General features: G+C 43.4%; 1 protein-coding gene across 1 annotated transcript; it reads left to right on the top strand.

Annotated features, from left to right (window-relative positions):
- Positions 1-4235: 4235 nt before the first annotated feature.
- Positions 4236-24947, top strand: LOC138964202 (uncharacterized). The gene is made up of 4 exons (XM_070336098.1): positions 4236-4366; positions 5202-8422; positions 10764-11235; positions 12713-24947. Exons 2-4 carry the CDS (start codon positions 5312-5314, stop codon positions 16729-16731), a joined length of 7602 nt encoding a protein of 2533 aa, XP_070192199.1. The 5' UTR covers positions 4236-4366; positions 5202-5311; the 3' UTR covers positions 16732-24947.
- The last annotated feature ends 809 nt before the right edge of the window (positions 24948-25756 follow it).

Genomic DNA, 25756 nt, shown 5'->3' with positions numbered 1-25756 from the left:
TAAATAAATCAGTGAGTCACTGTGACTGTTTAAAAAACAAACAAGGGAGAAGTAAATAGGTGAATGGAGAAGTAAATGCATAACATAGTTGATGAATTGTAAAGTAGTTACGAGAGGATTGCACGGCAAATGATAGACAATGCCTCACTCCACAAGCAGTTCAGTCGAGATTTTTCCTACCTGATATTAGTAAGTCATGTGGCGTCCTCAGGCAGATCCCTATAGCCTGTAACTATAAGTCTGTAAACAATTGTTGGGTTGGACAAGTGAAAGACTGAAACTGAAAGTAAAAGATAAAGCATTTATCTATCTGTTTAATCAAGAAAGCATCAACAATAATATGTGAGCAATAATGTAAGGCATTTAAATGAATGCAGAAGAGAGATAGAATGATAAGAGATGACAGTTTGTGTGTTATTTTTGTAATGTTAGCATTAAGATATGTACGTACATGTAGGTGTAAGCAAATGGCTCCTATTACCTGTGATAGATGGAAGCAGATGTCAGTGACCCCGAAATCAAATACATGTGAATCATTTTGTTCAGCTGAGTTTGTTGAGGCATATTCATGTACTGGTTAATCAGTCATGTTCATTTAAATTTAGCTTTAAAGTATACAGGATCAAAAAGGCATCAGCAAAGAAGGAAACAAAACATTACAGTGGAACCTCCCTTTAAAGAACACCCTCCCCCCTCAATTTAAGACGTCTCTTCTTTTAAGACCTTGCTTCTTCAGATGTTTTTCTTCATAGCTTCTGTAAATTTACTTCCAGTTTAATACTTCCTCTTTTTCAAACTTGATTTTCTCAGGTGTTTAGAGGTCTTAAAAGGGAGGTTCCACTTTATGCAGATTTAAATATTTAAAGGTCCTTGTCTACATTTTTATACCGAAATCGCCATTTGACCATTAAAATGCAGAGTCTATTATCTACAAATATCAACAATACACCCCCTTTTGATCAGGAAAGACGAAGCCAGTGTAGCCGTTTGAAAATTCATTGTAGTATTCCAGCGTAGTACTCATAGTAGGATATCCTTATTTGGAAAATGCCAAGCGCAAAACTCCTCTCAAATCCCGTGCATTTCATGCGTTTAAAAAAAAGCGTGGACAGCGCTCCAGTGTCTCTGCACTTGTTTGGGCGTGGCTATAAGCATAGTGACATGAATTTGATTGGTCAGTATTTTTAGGCAAAACACATGTTCTCAGCAAACAGAAAACAAAATATTGGAAGCGTGATTCACTGATTGGTCAGTATTTTTAGGCAAAACACATGTTCTCAGCAAACAGAAAACAAAATATTGGAAGCGTGAGTCAGTCACGCTACCCAAAAATAAAATCTTTTTTTTTTTCTATAACTTTTTTCCCCATGGTTCATTCATCATCTGACATAACTTTTTTAGCGAAATCTAACCATAAGATTATTGAAAAAAAGCAAAAATGTAGACGACCACCTTTAAGACAAATCTGAGTGAGTAAAAAACTGAAAATAAGGTAGAATATTATGTTGATAATAAAAAAAAAGCCAATCTTAAGCAGTCTTTCTGATGTAAACAGTACGGGTAAATGATTTTTGTATGTCATGTGTCAAAGCAAAGACTAAGGGGGACGGTCGTATCCCATGCAAAAGCCTGGGTAGATCTGAGATGACAGGAGAAGAACTGTGCATTTAAACACAATACATCATAATTGTGTGAGAAGATAGAAACAGTGTGTGAGACAAGATTTAAACATACATCTTTAAAAGTTTGATGATGAGAGAGAAATACATAGAAAGAACAACAATTAAATCAAGACTGGAACGTTTTCTTTGTTCATCTCGAGAGATGTCAATACCATGATATTATAAAAGAATTGTTTTTGAAATGTGCTGGATTACATTTAATCTAGTTTTGAACTGTTGAAAAACAAAGTTGAATTAACAATACCTAAAAGAATGCTTGACTAAACCAGGAAACAGTATGATTATGAGTAGAAGAAACTGTTTGTTCTGTCACTCACTCACTGTGTCAGTGTCATACTTTTTGTTCTGCAGTTTTAGAGATGAAAAGAAGACTATAAGTGCAGTTCATATCTGATCCTTTACCTTGTGGTGTTTGGTTTGACAGGAAATCTCAGCATACATTAGATATGAATATTTCTGTAACGGCCAACAACACAATCTCTATTGATATCTTTTTGAAGCCATGTTAATGTTTCCCCTGATTAAGCGTCCCCAGCAAATGCACTTCTTTTGTGCTGAGTCTATCGGATATTTCTGTGCAATTGATCTGCACAACAAAGCAAATTGTGAAGATTGTGTTTCAGCAAGTAGTTAAGGATTTTAGGTCTTGGTGTATAGCCCGCTTGTTTATTGGGTGTGCTGCACAGTGTTTTAAAGGACATTCTTGTGAAGCGTTACAATGGGCTAAAAGGAATCTATTTTAAATATGTTGGGTTTTTCCCTCTCCTGATGTTTCTTTGAACTCATTCTTTGTTCGATTGTTACTCTTTTTTCTGTGTTTTAGTTGCATATTTTTTTTACAGTGGATTCTTTTTCTGATTTTCACAGTATGTCTTTGGGTTGTAACATACATGATTCTGTATTAGAATTAGCTTGCAGATTTATTAGCATGCATTTGTTCCGGGATGGCAACTGCATGTTGTGCGCAGATTACATATTAGTTCTGTTTTGGGAGATAGCGTCTCTTTCTGAACATATGGATCACTTGACGAGGCACTGTCACCAGAGTGGATTATGCTGTGTTTTGCGGATAAATTGTCATTTGTTTGTGTTGTGACCCTGTGTTAAACCTAGAAATCCGGCCAGCCTGTGTGGGTGTATGAGCAATATGAAGAAACATTATCATCATACAGAATCAGATCTCCCCACCCCCACTCTCTCCCCTTTTCTTGTTAGTTTTTCCAATATTAGTCACTTCTGTTTGACGCTTATACAGGATATTGTCTCTGATATTGCCTTTCATTGTTGCAATAAATCCTGTGGGATAGAGAAAGAAACAAAACACAAATCACATGCATAAAAGCTTATTTATTTCGCCATTCCAGTTCTCACAAGTGCCTAGCAAACAGGAAGACCTTTGGAACGTTTTTGATCTTGTGCAATACTTGCATGTGAAGCATAGTTGCCTTTAATCAATTTTAAGTTATCGGCTTTTTCAGAAAGTTGCATGTACAAACTTATGAGGTTCAACCATTTGGTTGCAAAATCAATAGCTATCTTTCAGAAAATGCTAGAATGAGCTTAACTTTCTGTTTAAAGAAACTTACGTTTTTTAAGGGAAAAAAGTTTGTGAACGACATTCAGAGCTATTAACACAGTTATTGACACAGTTATTAACGTAACAATGATGTATAAAAAAAATTTGAAAAATTCAGAAAGAAATTCTCAATTCACGACAGTAAGCAGCAAAGCTTGGGTATTTCAGAATTTCAGAATTTCAGAATATTTTCGTCACGTCGTCAATTGCTGACTTTTAGTGACTAGCGCTCTTTAAGAGGACAAAGACGGAGAAAAAATAAAAAGTAACTGAGGATAGAAAAGACTTAAGCATAAAGGAAGTAGTCAAACGAAACAAAACGATCAAGGAGGAACTGAATATAACTGAGACCCTACTCTAACTTTGAAACAAAAAGGGAGTGGAGAGGAGTTAGAATGAGAGTTTGGAGAGCTCCCCTCTGAAAGATACCAGAGAGGGAGCCTCGGCAGCAGCTGCCGGGAGGGAATTCCACACGGGGATGGTACGCGGGAAGAAGCTGTATTTAAAATAGTTTGTACGGGCGAAAATTTGGCGAAGTTTAAGGTTGTGGTTGGATCGAGTTCTGCCAGTGCCAGGGGTGAGGTAGGATGCAACCAAAGGTAAGAACTCTGACTGTACAGTGGAACCCCCTCTTAAGACCTGAAAAATATGAGAAAATGAGTTCTTCAAAATGATATAAACATGTACTACCCTGAAACATGTAGGAAGCCTATTTTTACTGATCTAGTGTTAATCCAAAAGCTGTGACAAAACCCATACATTTTGAGACCATGCCAAAGGGACAATTTGCACATCACACTTAAAATCACTCTGTGATCTGCATATATATCACACTTTGCAAGCAACTATGAAATGTATGCTTCCACCCAACATCTGCTGTACTATAATATATTGCCTTTTCTGCCTTTAAGTAATTTTGATGTACAATGTAGCTGCAAGTAAGAGATTGTGGATTTCACGTGCCATTGTTTTGTTTCAGCCACAGATCACCAGCAGTAGCAGCAGCAGCAGTATTGATTGGCACAACTTACGCTGTCACTCAAGGCAGCTACAGTTGTTTCATCAACAAACAGCTTGGTAATCCGAAAGGATCTTATATGGAATTGAGGTTTGTTCGCAAGCTAATGTTCAGCCTCAAAAGGATAAAAAAAAATTTGGTTTCTGCTTTCAGTAGCTACAACACTTTACACTTACAGTTACAGAGTGAAAGAGTTAGTGTATGAGTGCGTTTTGTTAATTCTGAAATGACTAAACGTGATTTAGTTAGGAATGATGAAGGTGAGATTTAAAGCATTCAGGGATACAGAAATTCAAAATACGGTCCACCACTTTTTAAATTAACTAGCCCACTACATAAACGTTTTAATATTTTCACCTGAGAGAGGTAGTATTTGTATAAATGCATTGTCAAGACCAACTTTAAGTCAAGCCACCTTAATAAGAAGGCAAATAAGAGATGTTCTTAGCGACAGAGATATATTTTGCAGTACTTACATTGAAATGACCAACTGTGCAGTTGAAAATTGGAAACCTGCTATTTCAGAAGTTCGCCAAATTGCCGCTCATACGATGGGCAAGTGATTCACAATTTTCAATCTCCCAGCAAAATTTCTATTCACACATAGGATACGGATTTACACTTGCCCTCTCACCTATGGCGTTTAGTTTTCAGAGTGTGTGTCTTTCTGTCTGTCTTGTTTTGATCAGAGATCGCACATTTTGAATAGACCTTGGTATTCCCAAGGACGGGAAGAGGAATTGTAACTGAAAGCAATGAACAAGACTATTGGCTGATTATAGTTTTCATCATTTGCGTTTGTATAAAATCCCTCATTCCCTGTGTCTGTGTGTGCATGTGTATCCATGTGTGCGTTTGGCTTATTGATTCAATGGTTATTTTCTTGGTTTTGTTAGGTTCAAAAATGTTGTTGTCTTCATTTCAGAAAGACTGCCATGGCAGACAGTGAAGTTTGCAGCAGGAGAATGTGATCCAACGCCACTTGACGGTAACAAGTACCAGCTGACATGAGAGGGAGGGGGAGCAGCATATGTCATGCGCACTAAAGTCGACAAACGCCGGGTGCGGCACGACCCACCCAGCGTTCTTGCTCCTGCCTCTACTGCCCGACCCCCATCTTCCTCGCTTGGGGATGGAGGGGGATCAGCCACCTCCTTTCATGGTGACAAGCGAGAGTTGTCGCGCGACGGTGATCGTCTGACCGTATCCATCAGCGAAGCGGAACGACTGGCGGCTGCCAACCATGTGGTGGTGGCCCTTGGTCCACCGGTCATCGTGGGACCCTCCAGGGTGACCTGTGATGGGAGGGGGGAGGCAGGGGGTGGTGATCATACCTCCGAAGTGGGGAAACAGTTTGAGTCTGTGGCAGTTGCCGGCAACGCTGCCGTCCTTGAAGAGAAAGCCATCAAGAAGCCGCCCAAGAAGCGCCGGAACAATGAGAAAAAGGTGGAAATGGCTCTGGATCTGTCCACCACTTCCACACTCAAAACAGCTTCTGAATTACATCATCCGTCGTTGGATTTGGTGATGGTTCCCGCCACAGTCCCTGCACAACTACAGCAGCCCCCCATCACACCACCAACACCATCCCCCCAGCACCAACTGACACCCCCATCACCACAGCACACGCCTCTGCACAACACAGCACTTCTCTGTCGCTCACCCCCCAACCCCGCCCCCCTCCTGCAGCAGACTCCGCCCTCCTCGTCAGAGCCTGTGATGATGGACACGGGCGGGGACCACCTTGAGATGAACGACATGAGTGACCTCGCTCAGCTGCAGCCCTCCGTGGAGATGGGGTCTTCTGTAGCCCAGTTTGGCCTGCATGACGTTGAGGCACCTCACGTGCAAGGCACGGACATGGTGCTACCCTCCTCCCACAACCTTCTGTCACACGTACCGTCTGAAGCAATGCAAACTCTGGACGCTGGGAACGGGGAAGGGGAGGGGTGCTCAGCGACGTCCACCTCCCTCCTGCAGCCACCTACATGGCTGCTGACCCCTCAGGAACACTCGGCCACGGGGGAGGGCTGTGGGTACGAAATCATGGCAGCATCCGATCAGAGAACAGCAGTGTCAGGCTTGCAGCCTTTGGTGCAGTCTGATGTGTCCCAGTCTTCTCCCAAGAAACCCAGCAAAGCAGGGGCGAAAAGCGCTGCAGCTAAGAGCAAAAGTGCCAAAAAGGAAACAAAGGGGAGTAAGAGCAAATCTGGGAAGAGCAAAGCTCAAAGTGAAAGTGCTGGTGAGGTAAGCTCCCCTTCCAAGTCCCAGTCCCACCCTACAGACAAGCACACAGCAGCTTCCACTAATGGCAGTGAAAACACTGGTGGAGTAGGTACAGAGGGAGGGGGGTCAGCGCAGAGCAAGTCTCCTTCCAAGGCGCCCTCCAAACCCAAAGCAAAGACCCCTGCCAAGAAGAAGCCTTTAGCGGATGACGAGAATAGTGCAGAGAGAATTGGGAAAATCGAGGAAACCATCAACTGTGTCATTGCTCGGTATGTGTACAACTGTGAAGACATTTCAAAACTGGGTGCATTGCGGAAAGCTGCCAGAGAGGCAGACGCAAAAGCCGAAGCAGAAGGCATCCAAAACAAAAGCTCAGGTGCTGTAGGGGCAGCAGCGGACTCAAAAAGTATTCATCAAAAAGCCTCAACAGCAGAATCTCATCCCGGTGCAAACCTTAGTGTAGAGACCACACCTCCATCTTCAAAAGCGAAGAAAAAACCTGCAGCAAAGAAGAAGAAGCAATCAGAACAAGCAGCTGCAGAAAACAGTGTCAACGGAACTGTTCTAGCAGAAGAGGGAGCCACCGTAACAGAAGAGAAGCCCCCAGAGAAAAAGCCGAAGAAAAGCAAGAAGAAGAAAAAGAGTGAAGATGATGCTGCAAAAGATGTTAAAGACCAAGACAGTACAATCAAAGCGGATGAAGGGGGAGAAACTAAACCAGAATCAACCACAACAGGGGGAGATGACTCTCTACCTCAACCACCTCCCAAAAAGAAGAAGAAAGCCAGCAAGAAAAAGGCGGAAACTAAGACAGAAGCTTCAGAAACAACAGCAACAGCAGATTCATTGCCTAATGGACACATGGAAGCCACACCTTCATCAGAAGCTCCCACACCGGCAAAGAAAAAGAAAGCCAAGCCTAAAGCTAAGAAGGAGAGTAAAGCAGATGTCAATGTGACAGCAGATACACCTACTCAAAATGGTTCTGAAGAAGCTATGGAGGTGGCAGGTAGTGCAGTTAGTGCAGGCAATCAGACGGATGGAGCTGATGCAGGGAAAACGCCTGCAAAACCCAAACCCAAACCCAAGAAGGCCAAGAAACGCAAATCTGACAATCCAGAAGACGCCCAATCAACAGAGAAAAAAGGTGAGGGTGGTGAAAATCAGAGTGAGTCAAACGCTGAGGTAAAAACTGAGGGAGAATCCATTACACCGTCCCCGAAGAAGAAGAAAAAGAAGGAAGTGAAAGAAGGGGAAAGTGCAGAGCCAAAGAAAAAGAAATCCCCATCGAAAAGCAAAAAAGCTAAGCAATCTAAAACAAACTCGGACAGTGCAACAACAAACGAAACAACCTTGCAGCAAAACGGTCTTCCAAACTCGCATAATGACAGTGAGGGTGGAGAAATGGTGAAATCCTCAGAAAACGGTGAAGATGAAGCAAGCACGGCCACAAAAGAAGAAGGAACGGAAACCAAATCAACGGTGGAGAAGAGGGTAAAAAAGACGCTCGACGAAGTGACGTGCCAGGACTGCGGGCACAAAACGCGCGGGCAGGCAGCGCTCAGCAGGCACATGAAGAAGATGCATGAGAAATCGGTGATCCTGCCTTACCCTTGCCCCAAGCGGCCAGAGTGCGAGTACAGCGCGAGCAAGGTGAGCCTGCTGGCTCGCCATATGCTGACCCACCGGCTGTACATGTGCTCACGCTGCCAGTTCACGGTGGACACCAAGGACCAGTACGAGGAGCACCTGCAGTCGGAGCACAACGTCAAGCTGGACTGCAAGCTGTGCAAGAAGTGTAACCGCTACGTCAAGTGCGACACCCTCCCCATGGAGGAGCACCTCAAGGTCTGCCAGGGACCCATCCCCTTCGCCTGCGACGTCTGCGGCAAGCAGTTCAAGTATGAGTCTTCGCTCAAGGTAACGCGCCTGTTGTTTTATTGTTGATGTTGTACATGTAGTACAGTAGAACCTCTCTAAAAGTCTGAGAAAATCAGGTCTTAACTTAAAAAGGCTTAAAGGAGGGAGTCTTAAAATGGAGGTAAATTTACAGAGGTTATGAACAGAAAATCTGAGAAAACAAGGTCTTAACAGGGAGGGAGTCTTTAATTGGAGGGGGGGGGGGGGGGTGTCTTTAAAGTAAAACTGTAAAAAGGGGGGGGGGGGGGATGTAACACTGTACTTTTACTTGTTGCTATTGGTTTACTGGTTTTGCTCTTACTCTCAGATTTATTTACTGGTTTAGCTCTTAGATTTCTGTTGTTACTTGTTCATGTGTGATAGACAAGATTAGCATTACTTTTCTTAGGCTGTGTAGTGATTGTCTGCCGTAGGAGGTATGACTATGAGTCTCTGCTCAAGTAGGAGAACTGTGTTTTTGGCTCTTTGTCTAACGCTTCAGTTACTAAAGGTAATAACTATTGGCATTGCTGTCAAGCGTCATTTCCTCCCTTTTGACTATATTCCATTCTGAGGCCTGTGATGTATTTCCGATTCATCAGCATATGCGCTTTCCTGGTACCAAAGGCCAACGTCAGCAACAACAAAAAAGTGAACAAGTATTGATGATGCTAAATTGTTTCAGGTCCACCATGTACCACCACAATCACTTCCTAGATATCAAAGGCCAATGTCAGCTCAGCAGAAAAACCGAACCAGTATTGAATGTGTTTCAGAAGAAAAACTGCACCCAGGCATATTGATAATGCTCAATGTGTTTCAGGTCCACCACTACACACACTTCCCAGATACCAAAGGCCAATGTCAGTTCGGAAGAACAACCTAAACCAGTATAATGATAATGCTGAAAAGTGAATGTGTTTCAGGTCCACAGCCACATGCACTTCCCAGATACTTTAGGCAGTTCAGAAGAAAAGCTCTACTAGAATTGATCATTTGATGATACTGAATGTGTTTCAGGTGCACCACATACTTTTTACATACCAAAGCCGGCCAATGTCAGTTCAGAAGAAAAAGCCCGAACCAGTATTGATCTTCTTCTTCTTCTTCTTCTTGGCGTTCGCAGAGGTTACACGATCAGTCCAGCACTGGTGATAAATGTTGTTGTTTTCTCCAACTCCTGTCGACTGCCATAGTTTGGTCTGCAAGGGAGTTGGTGACGGCCACACTTCTTTTCGTTCCTCATCTAGTAAGGGACATCGCTGTAAGATGTGTTCCGCTGTTTGGTCTTCTTGACCGCAGGCACAGGTTGGTGATGGCGCCAGCTTGAACTTTCGGTTCATGTGAGCATTGAGCCTGTTGTGGCCAGTACGCAGCCTGATGAGGTTGACTTGCTGCTCTCTGGACATTGTGTGGTAGTCATCTCTGTTTGTCCTTGGCCTCATCAATGCCTTGATGATTGTCTTCTGCTCACTAAAGCTGACACTGTTTTCAGGTTGGTCTTCCACGGCTCCTTCTTTCGCCAGCTCATAGTCATATGCCCTTTCATTTCCTGGTATCCCACAGTGTGCTAGTATCCACTGGAGGACAACTCTTCTGGTTTGTCTGACCATCTGTAATGCTTTGGCCAGCTGTGGGAGTTTGTCGTTCTCTAGGGCCTGAAGGACTGAAAGGGCGTCCGAGAGGAAGACAACTTGGTAGGAAGGGTCTGCGGAGTCCTGAACCAAGGAGGCGGCCTGCATGAGAGCTTCTGCCTCTGCTTTATAGTTTGTACAGTGTTTGCCAGTGGCAATGCTGGATGTAGCTGTATGTCCCCCAGGGAACCGGATCAAAATGCCAGCACCTCCATTGAGCACGGCGTTAGTTGCTGATCCATCAGTGTATACATGGATCCACGCCTCTTTTGGGTACTGTTCGTCGATCAGGGCTAAGGTGAGTGCCTGTCGAGCTGTGTCATTCTGATCTTCTCCTGAGGTAACATGTGGAACACTGGTGCAGATCTGGATGCCTGGTTTCTCTGTTGCCTTGGGGATTTCCTCTTCTTCTTGAGTCAGAGGTAGAGTGTTCTGTGGGAGGACTTCCCTGTACTGTCGAGAAAGTCTCTTGCTCTCGTGTACAAAATTGCTCCGTTTGAGCCGGTTCTTGGTGAGGTTGCTCAGTCTGTGCTTCATGGGGTGGTCGGGTAGGCACTTGAGCTTCTCGGCCTGTACCATAGTCTTGGCTTCTCTTCTCTAATGGAGGGGTTGGATGGTGGTAAGCTTCTCCATTTCCTTGATGGGTGTGGATTTCATTGCACCAGTGATGAGTCGGAGGGCCTGGTTTTGCACACTGTCCAGTATTGATAATGGTGAATGTTTTTCAGGTCCACCACCACACTCACTTCCCGGACCAGCCCAAGCTGTACCACTGCTCGAAGTGTGACTACTCCTCCAACTACCGTGCCAACCTGCACAAGCACAACCTCAACATGCACGTCAAGCGGCCCAAGGACATCAAGTGTCCGCTGTGTGACAAGCTCTTCTCCACCGAGGACAACATGCGACGCCACGTCAAGATTCACACGCAGGTGCGACCCCACAAGTGCGACAAGTGCGAGAAGGCGTTCAAGTCCCAGTGCGCCCTGCGAGGTCACCTGGTGAGCCACGAGGTGGCGCGTCCCTACAAGTGCAATATAGACAACTGTCAGCGCGAGTTTCGGACTCCCAAGTTCCTCAAGAGTCACCAAGAGGAGTTCCATCGCCTGATCCCCAAGAAGTACCACTGCTCCGTGCAAGGGTGCAGCTTCTCCTTCTTCAAGCTCAGCCACCTCAAACGCCATGAGATCTCACACACAGGTATGTTTCCACTCTTATCTGTAAAGCTTGGGGAGAAAGATCTTCTGTTTGAAGTTTAAACGCTATGAGATCTCAAACACAGATACATTTCCACTCTTATAAGTTATCTGTAAAGCATGGGGATAAAGATCTTCTGTAGGAAGTTTGAGTTTCACGGAGAGGTTCGTCTTTCATTTTTGGGAGCTGGATGCCTCTGCTGTCAGGCCATTGCTCTGCTTTCTTTTATTATTTTTATTGTTGACCAAATTTGAAACGCCTGATGAGAATGAGAATCTTCAGATACACTCTCTGTGTTATCTTGTTTGTTTGATTGACCTTGTGAGACGCAATCAAGTTCTGGGATTGTGCAGTATCAACGGAGGAAGACAGTCCTATCTGACCACTGCAGAGAACATTAGTGGTGCAAAAACAAAGGAAAGGGCTGATAAGGCACATTGTGGCTTTTCTGTTTTTGTAGGATACGCCGTGTTCTGTAGCTGGACAGCCACTGTCTTTGTAGATTATCTTGTTGCACCTGAGCAGCTTTTCATAAGGTAATAATGTACAGTGTACGGAAGACAAACTGGCAAGTTAATGTAAAGTGGAACCCCCTTTTAAAACCTCCAAACATTTTAGAAAATTATTAGGGGAAGACCCCCCGCGGGTTAGGGGGAGTCCCATATTGGGTTGGGACGAGAAAGAATTTACCCGATGCTCCCCAGCATGTCGTAAGAGGCGACTAACGGATTCTGTTTCTCCTTTTACCCTTGTTAAGTGTTTCTTGTATAGAATATAGTCAATTTTTGTAAAGATTTTAGTCAAGCAGTATGTAAGAAATGTTAAGTCCTTTGTACTGGAAACTTGCATTCTCCCAGTAAGGTAATATATTGTACTACGTTGCAAGCCCCTGTAGCAAATTTTGATTAGTGCTTTTGTGAACAAGAAACAATTGACAAATGGTTCTATCCCATCTCCCCCCTTCCCCCGTCGCGATATAACCTTTGTGGTTGAAAACGACGTTAAACACCATGTAAAGAAAGAAAGAAATGAGGTGAAGTCTTAACAGTGGAGATAAATCGACAACAGTTTTTAAAAAAATCTGAGTAAGCAGGGTCTGAAAAAGTGGACATTTTAAATCTGGGGTTCCATTGTATGTACAGTGGAACCAGTCTGTAACAACCATCCAAGGGACGGACCAAGTGTCACTATAGACCGGTGGCTGCTATCAAAAGGTGAATTATGCAGGAAAATAGTCCGGGATTGTCCGGGATCCTTTGGGGAGATTGTTGTGGGTACGTGGTAGTTTTCAGAAGGTGGTCGCTAGTGCAGGTTTGACTGTAGATTCAAAAATGAGTCATTAGCACTTATTTTTCTTCCATACATGAAAGAGCGCATGGATCTTATATTATATTTGTTTTAATTTGTTTAATTTTGGTTGCACCAGTTCTCATCTCCTTTTCCCCGATGATTGTCTAACATACCTTCTGTCATGTTGCAGGGGAGAGAAACTTCCACTGTGACCACCCAGGGTGCGGGAAGTCGTTCCGCCACTCGGACAACCTCAAGGTCCACCTGCGACAGCACACTAACGAGCGGCCCATCAACTGCCCGCACTGCAAGTTCACCTGCCGCCAGAAGTCCTCACTCCAGTGGCACATCAAGAAGGACCACAACCAGATCCTCCCCTCCAGCGGGTCGGAGAACAACTCCAACGACGAGGTGAAGGTTGTGGAGCTCCCCGAGGGCTTCAAACTCCCGGAAGGAATGAAGCTTCCGGAAGGGATGAAGCTCCCGGATGGCATGGAGCTCCTCCCCATGACGGAGGGTATGGAGATGGTGGAGATTGAGAGAGTCAACGTCATCATCCCGGCTGGCGAAGGGGAGGAGCTTCCAGTGACCATCACGGAACTCCGCCCCATGGATCTCTACGACTTCCACTCGGACAACGACTCTAGCGACGAAGCCACGCCTGGTGTGTTCAAGCGGGACAAAACCAAGATGGCCAGCGCTGCCCCTCTGCCCCCTCCTCCCAAGGAACTGCTGTTGAAGAACTCCGTGGTGGACGTTCTGGGAGAGGATGGGGATAAGAAGGTGGACGAAGCAGCCAAACCCAAAAAGAAGAAATCCCCCAGCAAAAAGGCAGCCAAGTCAAAAGAACCTGTGTCCAAGGAAGGCGAAGAAGGAGAGAAAAAGGAGAAAGAAAACGAAGCAGGTACAGAAGCTGAAGATGGGAAGAAAAAGAAAAAGAAGAAAGCCTCACCTGCCAAGAAGGCCAGCCCTGAAGGTAAGGAGACCAAGAAAAAACCCGGCGGCGCAAAGTCTAAAAAGAAGAAGGCAGACAAGCAAGAGAATGCTGAAGAAGAGAAAGAAAACGAAGGAGAGAAGAGTGAAGAAACCAAAGGGGAGAGAAAAGCAGACGAAGAAGGAGAAGCAGCAGCATCGGAAACCACCATAAAAGCGAAGCCTACAGGTAAGACCAAGAAATCCCCTGCCAAGAAGAAGACTCCGACTAAACAGGCAGCTAAAGACACAGCAAAGGAAACCACAAGCGAGGAAGTAGGCGCAGAAGAAGCAGTGGAGGAAAAAGAGAAACCCACTAAAGCCAAGGCACCAGCCAAAGGAAAGAAAAGTCCCAAAACCCGCGCCAGTCCCAAGAAACCAAGCAGTCCCAAAGGCAAACCAGCCAAAATGGCAACGAGAAAAACGCCACCAAGGAGAGCTGCAGCTGCTAAGAAAGGGGGCAAGACTGCTGCCAAGAAGTCTCCCGCCAAAAAGGGTGCTGCCAAGAAGAAAACTACGACCAAGAAGAAGGCGCCTGCGAAGAAGAAGGCGCCTGCAAAGAAAGGCAAAGCTAAGGAGGAGGAGGAAGAGGTAGTGGAAGAGGTAGTGGAAGAAGAAGAAGTTGCAGCAGCAGTAGAAGAAAAGGAAGAGCAAGTTCCGGCACCTGAACCCAAACCCAAGGAGGTGAGCACACCACGGAAACGTGCTCAAACAACACGGCGATCCAGAGAAACACGCAACTCTGCAGCTGCAATGGAAGATGCCAGTTCACCGCTGAGACCCAGCTCTCCTGTTGATTCGGAAGAAGAAGAAGAGAACATGCCCCAGGGAGCAGGCAGTCCATATCGTGAGTCAGACGCCCAGGACATGAGTTCTCCAGAACCCAGGGACTCCCCCAGCCCTCCTGCCACTCCTGCCCCTATGGAAGAGCAGCCTGTGTCAGTACCTGAGTATGCGATGGAAACTCCAGCCCCAGAAGAGGTGGAAGAGGAAGAAGCCCAGGTCCTGGAGACTCAGGTGGATGCCATGTCGTCCGACGCAGAAGACCTCATCAACGACATCCCTCTCACCCCTCCCCGTGCGCCAGCACCACCGCCCCAAGAAAGCTCGGACGAGGAGATGATTCCATCCCCACCCACCCACATGCCTACGTCAGCAGAGACATCAGACACTGCGGCGCCAAGCTCGGTTCTCACGGACCAGCCAGGGTCCCAGGCGCCAGAGTTCCAGCAGCCTCACTCGCACCAAGACTTCCCGCAGCCTCACTCCCATCAGGACTTCCCACAGCCGCACTCCCATCAGGACTTCCCACAGCCGCACTCCCGCGAGGAATTCCAGCAACCTATGTCCCAGCAGCCTCCGTCTGTGGACTACCCCCAGATTCATTCTAGGGAAGAGATCATGCAGCCCCACTCCATGTCTAGAGAGGACTACCCTCAGCATCATTCTAGGGAAGAGTATCCCCAACATCATTCTAGGGAGGAGTACCCTCAGCATCATTCTAGAGAGGAGTATCCACAACACCACTCTAGGGAAGAATATCCACAGCATCATTCGAGAGAGGAGTACCCACAACACCATTCTAGAGAAGAGTACCCCCAGCATCACTCTCGAGAAGAAATCCTGCAGCAGCACTCTCGAGAGGAGCTCCAGCCCCAAGGGTCTGTCCCGGAGCCCATGTCAGAGCCAGTTCCGTCTGTACGATCTGAAGGACTCCCAGAGGATGTTGCCATGCCCCACTCAGTGGTGCAGTACGACCCTGTGGTCCCCCAGCCTGTGCCTACCAGCGAGGCAGAAAGTGCCTACCAGTACCTCCAGGGATTGGCACAGGCCGGAGAGACGATAGCCGAGCCTTTAGCCGGAGAGCCGAGTCGCTTGCAGGCGCTGGAGACGCTAGCAGAAAAGCCCCACGAGGACAGCCGAGGACCCATGGACTTGGTGAAGTCTCCAGTAGGAGGCGCTCCCACGAGCGTTATCACGAGTTTGTCCCCGACTGCTATTAACTTGTCAGAGACGTCTTCACATCGCCGGATGGAGATCCTGGCCAATGACCGCCAGGTGGAGCAGGCCTTGCTCCGTGACACCCCATCGGCTTTGCCTCGACTTCCTGACGGAGCGTATGATGCGTACTCTGCCCTCAACCCCCTGGCCAGTGCTGTGCGAGACAACAACCAGCTGTTCCCAGCCCCTCCTTCCACGCCTGGCTTCATGCGCTTGACGGAGAGCGAGGCCATGCTTCAGCGACAGCGCATGACCACGCCCTTCCTCCCTCCCACCGCCCAGCCCCCGGAGCGCAGCTTATCCTCCCTGCAGCCACCCAACCCCAGCGCGTTGCTACGGCGACCGCCCACGATGACGGACAGTATGTTCCCTTCGGCGCCTGGAATGCCTCAGGCCATGCCGCGAAACCCCTTCCCCAACACGTGGGCCGGTCAGGAAGTGCGTTCCCCTCACTGGCCGTCGCAGGCCCCCACCTACCTCCAGCGTCCCACTAACGCCCCCACCACCCCCTTCCCCTTCACCAAGGACAATTACTTGGCCGGCCGGGAGTTCATGTTCGACCCTACGGTGCGGCCTGGTGTGACAGACCGCAACATGTTCGCCTCCCTGTCCGGTACGCAGACTCAGCGTGACCTGACCTCGGAACCGCCCAACCCCTTCCAGCTTGACCGCTTTGATCTCAGCACCTACTTTGGCAGTCCCTACACGGGCGCGTCGGGTCTGGACTACAGCCGCACGGCTTGTGGTACCACCCCCAAGACTCTGGATGAGCGCTACCGCCAGACGGCAGCGTCCATGACGGAGTTCCGTCCCCTGCCCCCCACCACCTCCACAGACATGTTCAGTGGCATCGGGATGGGGGTCAACTCCCTCGGCAGTGCCAGTTTCAACTTGGACAAGTACGCCATGTACCCGCGTGACTCTATGTATCACGCTGCAGCGCAACAGCTTTCTGACAATACAAACAGCGCGTTTTTGACGCACGCAACGCCCACACAGTCCATGTTCGACAGGGAGTACACTCACCGCAGCCTCTACACGCACCAAAACCCTGCCTACCCGCTGTTCAACGATCGGCAGTATCCTTCCGCCGCCAAGTTGACGGGGCATCCGACTACGGCCGCTGCCATGAGCCAGGAGCGAGACTTTATGGCGCGGCCGACAGCCAATGAAAATCAGATGCAGGACCCATACAGGTGTGGGATGCTGTACAATGTCAGGTATCCCTTTGAGTGAACTGTGTTTATAATAAATACACGAGAACTGTGTGTGTTTATTGATGATGAAAACTGTTTCACAAACGTTTCTTGATGTCTCTCCCATGCTGTGGAACACGAACACTTTCTTTGCAAACTGACTGCTTAGGTTGCTTTGGTGAATTTCAATCATGTAGTCAACGGACAAATAGAGTTCCTTATGCTTCTTTGTACAAAGCGTACCTGATTGTGAGTTGTATGTTGTAACTGAAAACAAAGGAGTGTTTTTGCTCATTTAGTGATAATTAGTTTTGTACAGATGAATTATGAGGCTGTGAAACAAATTCTTACGATGAACATAGAACAAAGAATGCTTATCCGATGTTTCTTTAGCTTAAACTTAAAGATGTGCGTTTTGTTTTGGCCTGTTAAATGAATGAATTGTGTTTCTGTTTTATTGAAATTTGAATGCCCCAAAAATGAAATTATCTTCAACTTCAAGGTTATTTTATACACATAACTTTTAGCAGCTTTCACATTTGCTTTCTGCTTTCTTTTTCAATCTTTGAAGATTGTTTTTTAAAAATGAATGTTATTAGACTGGTATAATATAAGTCACAATATGCACTTTGAGTATGTTCACATTTTATGCTGAGATACTTAGAGATTTTAGATAGGAAATTTATGTGGTTTTGTATGTCTTCATAAACGTGGCATATCAGCGTAAAAATAATGACCTTAGATTGCAACGTATGAATTAAATGCTGTGTATTGTAAATTGCCAATTCAAGGAGCTTTCTACGAAAACAAAACCACAGCCTTTTATCCTGATTCATTTTAACATGCATAACTGCTCTTCATTCATCATGGATTTGCTGTGTTCTTTACTGAACAAAGTCACCCTGGTATGCAGCATGATAAGATCACACTTTCTTATTTGATATAAATTTCTTTCAAAGGAATATATTTTTGCAATTAACAGCGGCTATAATTTATAGCATAATTGAGCTTTTTTACCAAATTTTCTTGAAAACCTTGCTTGAAGAAAAAGTGTTTTTGGACTTGGACTCAAGTGATGGTTTGCCTTTTGTATGTTAAAAAATGAGATGTGAAAAGGCCAGGGCAATTTAATCACAGGGCTGTTTTGTTAGAGGCCTTTTGTCTGTGAATGAAAACAGATTGTCAACCTCCACTCCTACTGCCTCCAAAGAAAAGAGAGAAACAGCAACAGCAGCAACAACAGTAAGATAGGTACAGAGGAACCCCCTTTAAGTATACCTCCCCCCTTGATTTAAGACTTTCCCTTTTTTAAGACCTTGTTTTCAGCCCCCCGCGGGTTAGGGGGAGTCCCATATTGGTTGGGACGAGAAAGAATTTATCCGATGCTCCCCAGCATGTCGTAAGAGGCGACTAACGGATTCTGTTTCTCCATTTACCCTTGTTAAGTGTTTCTTGTATAGAATATAGTCAATGTTTGTAAAGATTTTAGTCAAGCCGTATGTAAGAAATGTTAAGTCCTTTGTACTGGAAACTTGCATTCTCCCAGTAAGGTCATATATTGTATTACGTTGCAAGCCCCTGGAGCAATTTTTTGATTAGTGCTTTTGTGAACAAGAAACAATTGACAAGTGGCTCTATCCCCTCTCCCCCCCTTTCCCCGTCGCGATATAACCTTCGTGGTTGAAAACGACGTCAAACACCAAATAAAGAAAGAAAGCAAGAAAGTTACATTTACCAGTACGTCGACCCACTGGTCTTTGAAGTAGGCAGCCAGACAAACAATTATGATAAAAATAATGAACTTATCTAAAAATCGGCAATAAAACTCGCCTGCACTTAAAAATGGCGGCGAGGTAATGATCAATGACGAAATCAATGTTCAAGGTCTCAGTCAAATTGTTTTCTGCACCAAGTTAACTGAGGTGCAGATAACGTTATCTCAACTTACCATCACTGTGTCAAATGAGTGAGTTGCTTCCCCTTCCTCTATATGTGTGTTTGTGAATACATTGTTAGTATACATGTAATGGTGATATGTTACTGTTGTCCCTGTGTGTGATCATAGTAATGCTTTTTTGTGTGGTCATGAAGGCTTATGTTCAAAGTGCTTTTCGTTCAAAAGTATTAAGTTGACCCAGTTACATAGTTTATGATTGCTGTGATTATGTGACCTGAAACGGTGGACTGTAGTTTAAACCTGTGTTTCTTGTGAGGAGTTATCTAAGTTAGCAAAACTAAAAGCGGCAGTAGAAAATGGTAGGTTAGGTAACAGAAAATGATGCATATCTAATTTTACTTTGTTTGTGAACAAAAGTCTTCTAGTTCTATGCTGAACTTAGTTATGACTTGGAAATGTCCCTCTTATAACCAAAGATTGGTCCATAAAAAAAGTAGGCAAGAGCAGAAAAGATGTGAAAAATCTGTAGCGGTCATTAACTTAGTGATTAACATGCCATCTGTTACCGTTTATTGGTCTGCAAAGCAGCAGCTGTTCAAAAATCAGATGTTGCAGTGAGATACGGGCATGTTAGAACAAGTCTGTACATTATGTAATGCACTGTTCATCAATTAGGGAATAGATTTACGGTGGTACCTGTGTTGTGAGATCCCACTAAAGGACACCTTCTGTAGTCCCTTTGTTAATTATCTTAACCAAAATGCACCTGTCATGACAGGTCACCAGGACATGTTTGGCTGATCACAAGCGTGTACTTTAATAACAGGTACCACTGTATGTTTTGCTATTAGCAACTTGTGCCATTTGCTACAGTCGTATCTTTGAGGAAGAAACAATTAGGCCTTTTAGTTTTAGCATTAGTTTGAGCCTTTTAGGAAATGTCTAAGGGCAAAAGCCTGGGTCATGCTAGCGATCATGTTCAGTACCACAGATGTGTTGAGGCTTTCACACAGGATAAGAGTATCATTTAACTGAAACACATGCCAAAAATCAATAACCTGGCTGAGTGGACATTTTGTTGTTGAATGTCTAATTCCTAATAAAAAAAACCCAAGAAAGGTAGGTTGTTGGAACGTTTGTTTTTGACAAAACAATAATAATAATAAATAATAATGCATAATATTTCTATAGCGCATTTATCCAGGGTTTTACCCTGCTCAACAAAAAGTTACATTCACAAATATATCGACCCAACGGTCTTTCAAGTGCACAGACAAACAATGCCAATGAGTAACAAGAACTTGGCTTGATCCAATGTTTCGGCCGCTTGTTCATTCAACAAGCAAAATACAACTCTGCACAGACAAACAATGCCAATGAGTAACAAGAACTTGGCTTGATCCAATGTTTCGGCCGCTCGTTCATTCAACAAGCAAAATACAACTGTGCACAGAATGCAGTCACGCTATTGATTGTTGGTATGTGTTCAAATGAAACAACGCTCTAATTCAATGTGAAAGCCTGGACACAGAAAACCATGTCCATGTGCTTGTGAAGGATGATACCTTTCGGTCACACCTAGCTGTCACATTAGGCATACCAGTGCTGTGAAAACACCTTGTGTGGGTTTTAGATTTGGCGTTTATCTCCAGCTCCATAACTTAAAAAAGAAAAAAGAAAAAAGAAATTGCCCCCCCCCCCCCCCCCCTTTCTCTTTTCCCACCTTGCAACAGCAAACCAAGATCATACCAAGTGGTACATGTAAATGTGGATGTCCTGCTCTGTGGGTGTGTATTAAACAGTTTGAAATAAGCACTGTACAAAGTGCTGAATGGCATGAATTTGAATTTTTCTGTCGTTTCTAAAAGCTACATTAACTTTAGTGATGAAAGATTTTGATAGAACCTCGTTTTACCCTGGAACCCTGAACTGCATCATCCAGTATTGCGTAATAGCTGGCTTTCTCCGCATTTGTTTCTTGTGACACAAGTTTATGTTCTTGTTATTTTCTTAAAAGGGTGGATTTTACCTAAAGAGGAAGTAAACAAGGATTAGGAATATGTGGTTCTCACAGTTTGATGTTTTCCACATATTCTTTTGTATGCATGGTTAAAATTCTTTTTCGTCTCATTCTGAGCAAAACAAGTGGGTTTGTATTGTTTGAAGTTTTTGGGTCACTTACTTTTCCTGTTGTTGCTAGCCTGTTTAGGTTTTCTCTGACCCCGTAGTATGCATGGGTGAAGACAACGCTGTACGATGTTTTTGCATGTTGTTACATGTACCTGTATGTGTGTTAACATTTTGTTTAGAATGTCACTGTTCATCTGTAAGGAACCCCCCGCGGGTTAGGGGGAAGAATTTACCCGATGGTCCCCAGCATGTCGTAAGAGGCAACTAACGGATTCTGTTTCTCCTTTTACCCTTGTTAAGTGTTTCTTGTATAGAATATAGTCAATGTTTGTAAAGATTTTAGTCAAGCAGTATGTAAGAAATGTTAAGTCCTTTGTACTGGAAACTTGCATTCTCCCAGTAAGGTCATATATTGTACTACGTTGCAAGCCCCTGGAGCAATTTTTTGATTAGTGCTTTTGTGAACAAGAAACAATTAACAAGTGGCTCTATCCCATCCCCCCCCCCCCCCCCCCCCCCCCCTTTCCCCGTCGCGATATAACCTTGAACGGTTGAAAACGACGTTAAACACCAAATAAAGAAAGAAAGAAAGATCTGTAAGGACGAAAAATAAGAACACGTTTTGAAAAAAAAACAAGCGACCAAAAAGCATCTCTTTCTCACTCCTAATGTTACTCTAACCCCATCCCTACCCTATACTCTAAACAAAAAGCATCTCTTTCTCACTCCTAATGTTACTCTAACCCCACCCCATCCCTACCCTATACTCTAAACAAAAAAGTCTCTTGTTTTTTGTTTTGGTTTTTTGTTATTGTTCCTGCTCTGCTGAATCAGTTTACATCTCTTCTTCCATGTCACTACACCGCTTCTGGAAAAAGTGTTCCTCTTGGGGATTTTTTTTTCTTGTTGTTAATTAATTGTTCCTGCTCTGTTAAATCGGTTATCTCTTGGTGGATGTCTCTCTTATCCCTATTCCTCCTGCACCTCTTCTGGAAAGTTTCTCTTGTTTTTACATTTAGTCAAGTTTTGACTAAATGTTTTAACATAGAGGGGGGAATCGAGACGAGGGTCTGGTGTATGTGTGTGTGTGTGTCTGTCTGTCTGTGTGTGTGTGTAGAGCGATTCAGACTAAACTACTGGACCGATCTTTATGAAATTTGACATGAGAGTTCCTGGGTATGATATCCTCAGACGTTTTTGTCATTTTTTTGATAAATGTCTTTGATGACGTCATATCCGGCTTTTCGTGAAAGTTGAGGCGGCACTGTCACGCTCTCATTTTTCAACCGAATTGGTTGAAATTTTGGTCAAGTAATCTCCGACGAAGCCCGGACTTCGGTATTGCATTTCAGCTTGGTGGCTTAAAAATTAATTAATGACTTTGGTCATTAAAAATCTGAAAATTGTAAAAAAAAAAATTTTTTTATAAAACGAACCAAATTTACGTTCATCTTATTCTCCATCATTTTCTGATTCCAAAAACATATAAATATGTTATATTTGGATTAAAAACAAGCTCTGAAAATTAAAAATATAAAAATTATGATCAAAATTAAATTTTCGAAATCAATTTAAAAACACTTTCATCTTATTCCTTGTCGGTTCCTGATTCCAAAAACATATAGATATGATATGTTTGGATTGAAAACACGCTCAGAAAGTTAAAACGAAGAGAGGTACAGAAAAGCGTGCTATCCTTCTCAGCGCAACTACTACCCCGCTCTTCTTGTCAATTTCACTGCCTTTGCCATGAGCAGTGGACTGACGATGCTACGAGTATACGGTCTTGCTGCGTTGCATTGCGTTCAGTTTCATTCTGTGAGTTCGACAGCTACTTGACTAAATGTTGTATTTTCGCTTTACGCGACTTGTTTCTTCTTGTTTTTTCCTTTCTTGAAATTGTTTGTGTTTTGTTGAATCAGCTTGCATTTCTTGTTCGATGTCTCTCCTACCATAAACCCTTACCTCTTCTAAAAAAAGTTTGTATTGTTTATTTGCAGGGTTTTTCTAGTGATTTTTCCTGCTGTGTTGAATTAGTTTTCATCTCTTCTCCCATGTCTATCCTAAACCCAGCCCCCCTCCACCTCTTTTGAAAAAAGCTCTGTTGAACAATGATGTGTTTCTTCTCTGCTGTCGTCTCCCAGGTTAAGATGTGATTTTTGCAGCATAAATTTGTTTGTCACAACTTGTGCATACATGTATTGATGTGAAGATGTGAAGAAATATAGCGTCAGAAAATGCTTTTTCTTTCAAACGAAATCATGCATACTCTGCTACACATGCAAATGGCTTATTCTGCTTGACTTTTCTTTGGAATTTTTTTGTTTTCAACTTGAATGAAATTGTTATGACTGTGTTTTGCATGCTGTTTTTTTGTTGTAGAGATTTGTGTGCAGTGATACATCTTGTGTTCCACATGTGAGTAGATAAGGGAATATGCATGCTTTGCATTTATAGAATGCTGCATTTTGAACAATGCTTTCAAGTACATAAATGCAATGAATTTGTTGTTGTCATCATCAAAGTTGTGATTTTCAAGAGTATTTTGATGTGTTGTTGTGAGAAACATAATCGTTCATACAAAGTAGAAAGTATACACGTCTGTATTAACATGCATATAATTATTCATTATCCAATCAAATGTATTTGTCATACCATCATATTCATTAATCAGTTTGATTCCCAGATGTGCTCACTTTGATGTTTGCCACATGTATTCATAATAGAGTTGTAGTTTAGTTTTCTATTAAAAAAAATGAAATGGAAAAAAAAGACAGCCTTTGGCCTGGATAGTTTAAGTGTGTTTTACTTTTATTGTACACATTATAAATAAAACAGCCCAATACATTGTTGTCTTGATGAATGTTAGTTTTTATAACAAAACAGGCATTTCAAATGGATATGTGTGTATTGTGTTTTCAAATGCATCAGTTGAAAAAGAAGGTTATGAAAAATAGCGTTTTCCTTGAATATTGGTTCATCGTTTGTGTGTACACTACTCAGGCTTGATAAATGAAGATAATGTGATTTATTTTCTTTGTACAGCTCATAAAAGGAACATTTTGTGCTTCTGTATTTATTGCATTTTTGTAAAGGCAGTAACTCTTAGGCTAATGTTTATGTCAATATGTCTCCAGACGTTTGATTGAGATTTCTGTCATGGTCATGCAGAGCCTGTCTTTAATTTTCGTGTTTGTGATTGTATTGTCTGTTGAGTGTCATTGGGATGAAATGAAAGTACATTGTAACACTGCAAGTGCGCAAATTGCTTTTCTTGGCTGAAACCGCTGTAACGATAGACATTCATTTTCAAAGACAATAATCGAATGGGCAAATGATATAATATATATATATAGCAGGAATAAGCAACTTCTGCACCATAATTTTTTATAGACTTTTTTTCAAATGATTAACTAATAGAATTAATTGATGTCATTGTATTCTTTGTAACAAAATGTTGTGATTGTTTTTGAGTTCACTTATGTAGCACGAAGATCAAGATAAAGGGACAAAAATGTTGTGCATAAGCCAGCGATGTACTAAAAACCACATTGCTTTGAAGCAGTTGTTGGTTACTATTGTTCATTTTTACATCCATTGAGATGCCATACAAGTGTTTTTGTTTCTGGGTGTACGCCAGTGTGTTTGTTTCTGCATATATGCCAGTGTGTGTACATTTGTGAATGAGAGTATGCGTGTGTTTTGGGATATTTGTGCGTGCTTGTGTGTCTCAGAGAGAGAAAGATGGAAAGAAAGAGGTAGAGAGAGAGAGAGAGATTGAATATAACTGGTAAATGAACAGGTGCATGTTTGTGAGGTGCAAGTGTTTGTGTGTGTGTGAACGCGTGTGCAGCATACATAATTAATCATTTTATATAGCATTTTATTTGCAAAGTTTACACATTATATCTGAGTTGGATGAGTTGTTTTTAGTTTTTTTTAATCATGTTGAAGGTTTTTTAAACTGGCTTTTCGATGTGTTTTCCTTATGTTTTTAAATGAACCAGCATTGATCACTATGAAAGGAGAGTGAGGAATCACATTGTTCTTTTGTTAAAGGTGTTTTTACATTTGCATAATAGAAACACAGTTTAGAGGCATCTTTTTACTCTACAGCGTATTTAGAGGTAGCATTTTGACCTTCTTGTGTGTGTGTTCTGGTATCGCTATTGTTACAAAACGTATTCTGTACAAATTCTCATGAAAGAATAAGTATATCGATATGTATATCTTTGTCTTTGCTTGAATTTGTTTGGTTGGGCTCTGTGTGTGTGTGAGTGTGTGAGTGTGGATTTATGTGTGTATGAGAGAGTGTGTGTATATGTGTGTGTGTGTTTGTCTGTGTGTGTGTGTGTGTGCACATGGTTGTAAGTGACTGGAAGTAAACATTGATCTAACTGCTCATCGAAAGTGTGCATTTTGTATAGGTGTATCTGCAAACTAACATGCATAGAAAGATGAATTACATTGCATATCGAATAGGCACAAAACTAACATATTCTTTCACGGACAAATAAATTGGGCGATATTTAAAAAAAAAAATGTGTTGTGAGACTAGCTGCAGGGGTACATGTACTATGTTCTGAAAACTTGAAAATTAAGCAACGTTTAATTTTTGTTTTTGGAGACTCTTTCATTGATAGACTACATAGTACTGTTCCTAGGAACACGCACACCTAAATTCATAGCAACACATGTACATAGTACAGTAGTACCTGCAATTAAAGGACACTGTCTTGGGACCAGCCAAAAGTGTCCTTCATTGCAGGTGACCAGTCATGACAGGTATAAGTCTGTTGAGATAATAGGCAAAAGGAATTCAGAATATGTCCTTTCATGGGAGGTGTCCTCTCATAGCACGTACTACTGTGCCTTGGATAAGAGGACAACCGTGGAACTAGTCAAGTTTCGTCTTCTTCAGCGTTCGGTGTTCATGGTCGTTATATCTTTAGCTCGGTGGCTGCCATAAAGTCTGCAGTCTTCAGCGTTCGGTGTTCATGGTCGTTATATCTTTAGCTCGGTGGCTGCCATAAAGTCT

The sequence above is a fragment of the Littorina saxatilis genome, linkage group LG4 (genome assembly GCF_037325665.1).
Source record: "Littorina saxatilis isolate snail1 linkage group LG4, US_GU_Lsax_2.0, whole genome shotgun sequence".
Lineage (NCBI taxonomy): Eukaryota > Metazoa > Mollusca > Gastropoda > Littorinimorpha > Littorinidae > Littorina > Littorina saxatilis.
The sequence above is the reverse complement of the archived record's forward strand: the minus strand, read 5'-3'. Positions and strand labels throughout refer to the sequence as shown.

Coding starts and splice junctions, on each gene's coding strand:
- LOC138964202 (XM_070336098.1), top strand. CDS start 5,312: ATGCGCACTAAAGTCGACAAACGCCGGGTGCGGCACGACCCACCCAGC. Junction 8,423..10,763: donor AGTATGAGTCTTCGCTCAAG/GTAACGCGCCTG, acceptor AATGTTTTTCAG/GTCCACCACCACACTCACTT. Junction 11,236..12,712: donor CCATGAGATCTCACACACAG/GTATGTTTCCAC, acceptor GTCATGTTGCAG/GGGAGAGAAACTTCCACTGT.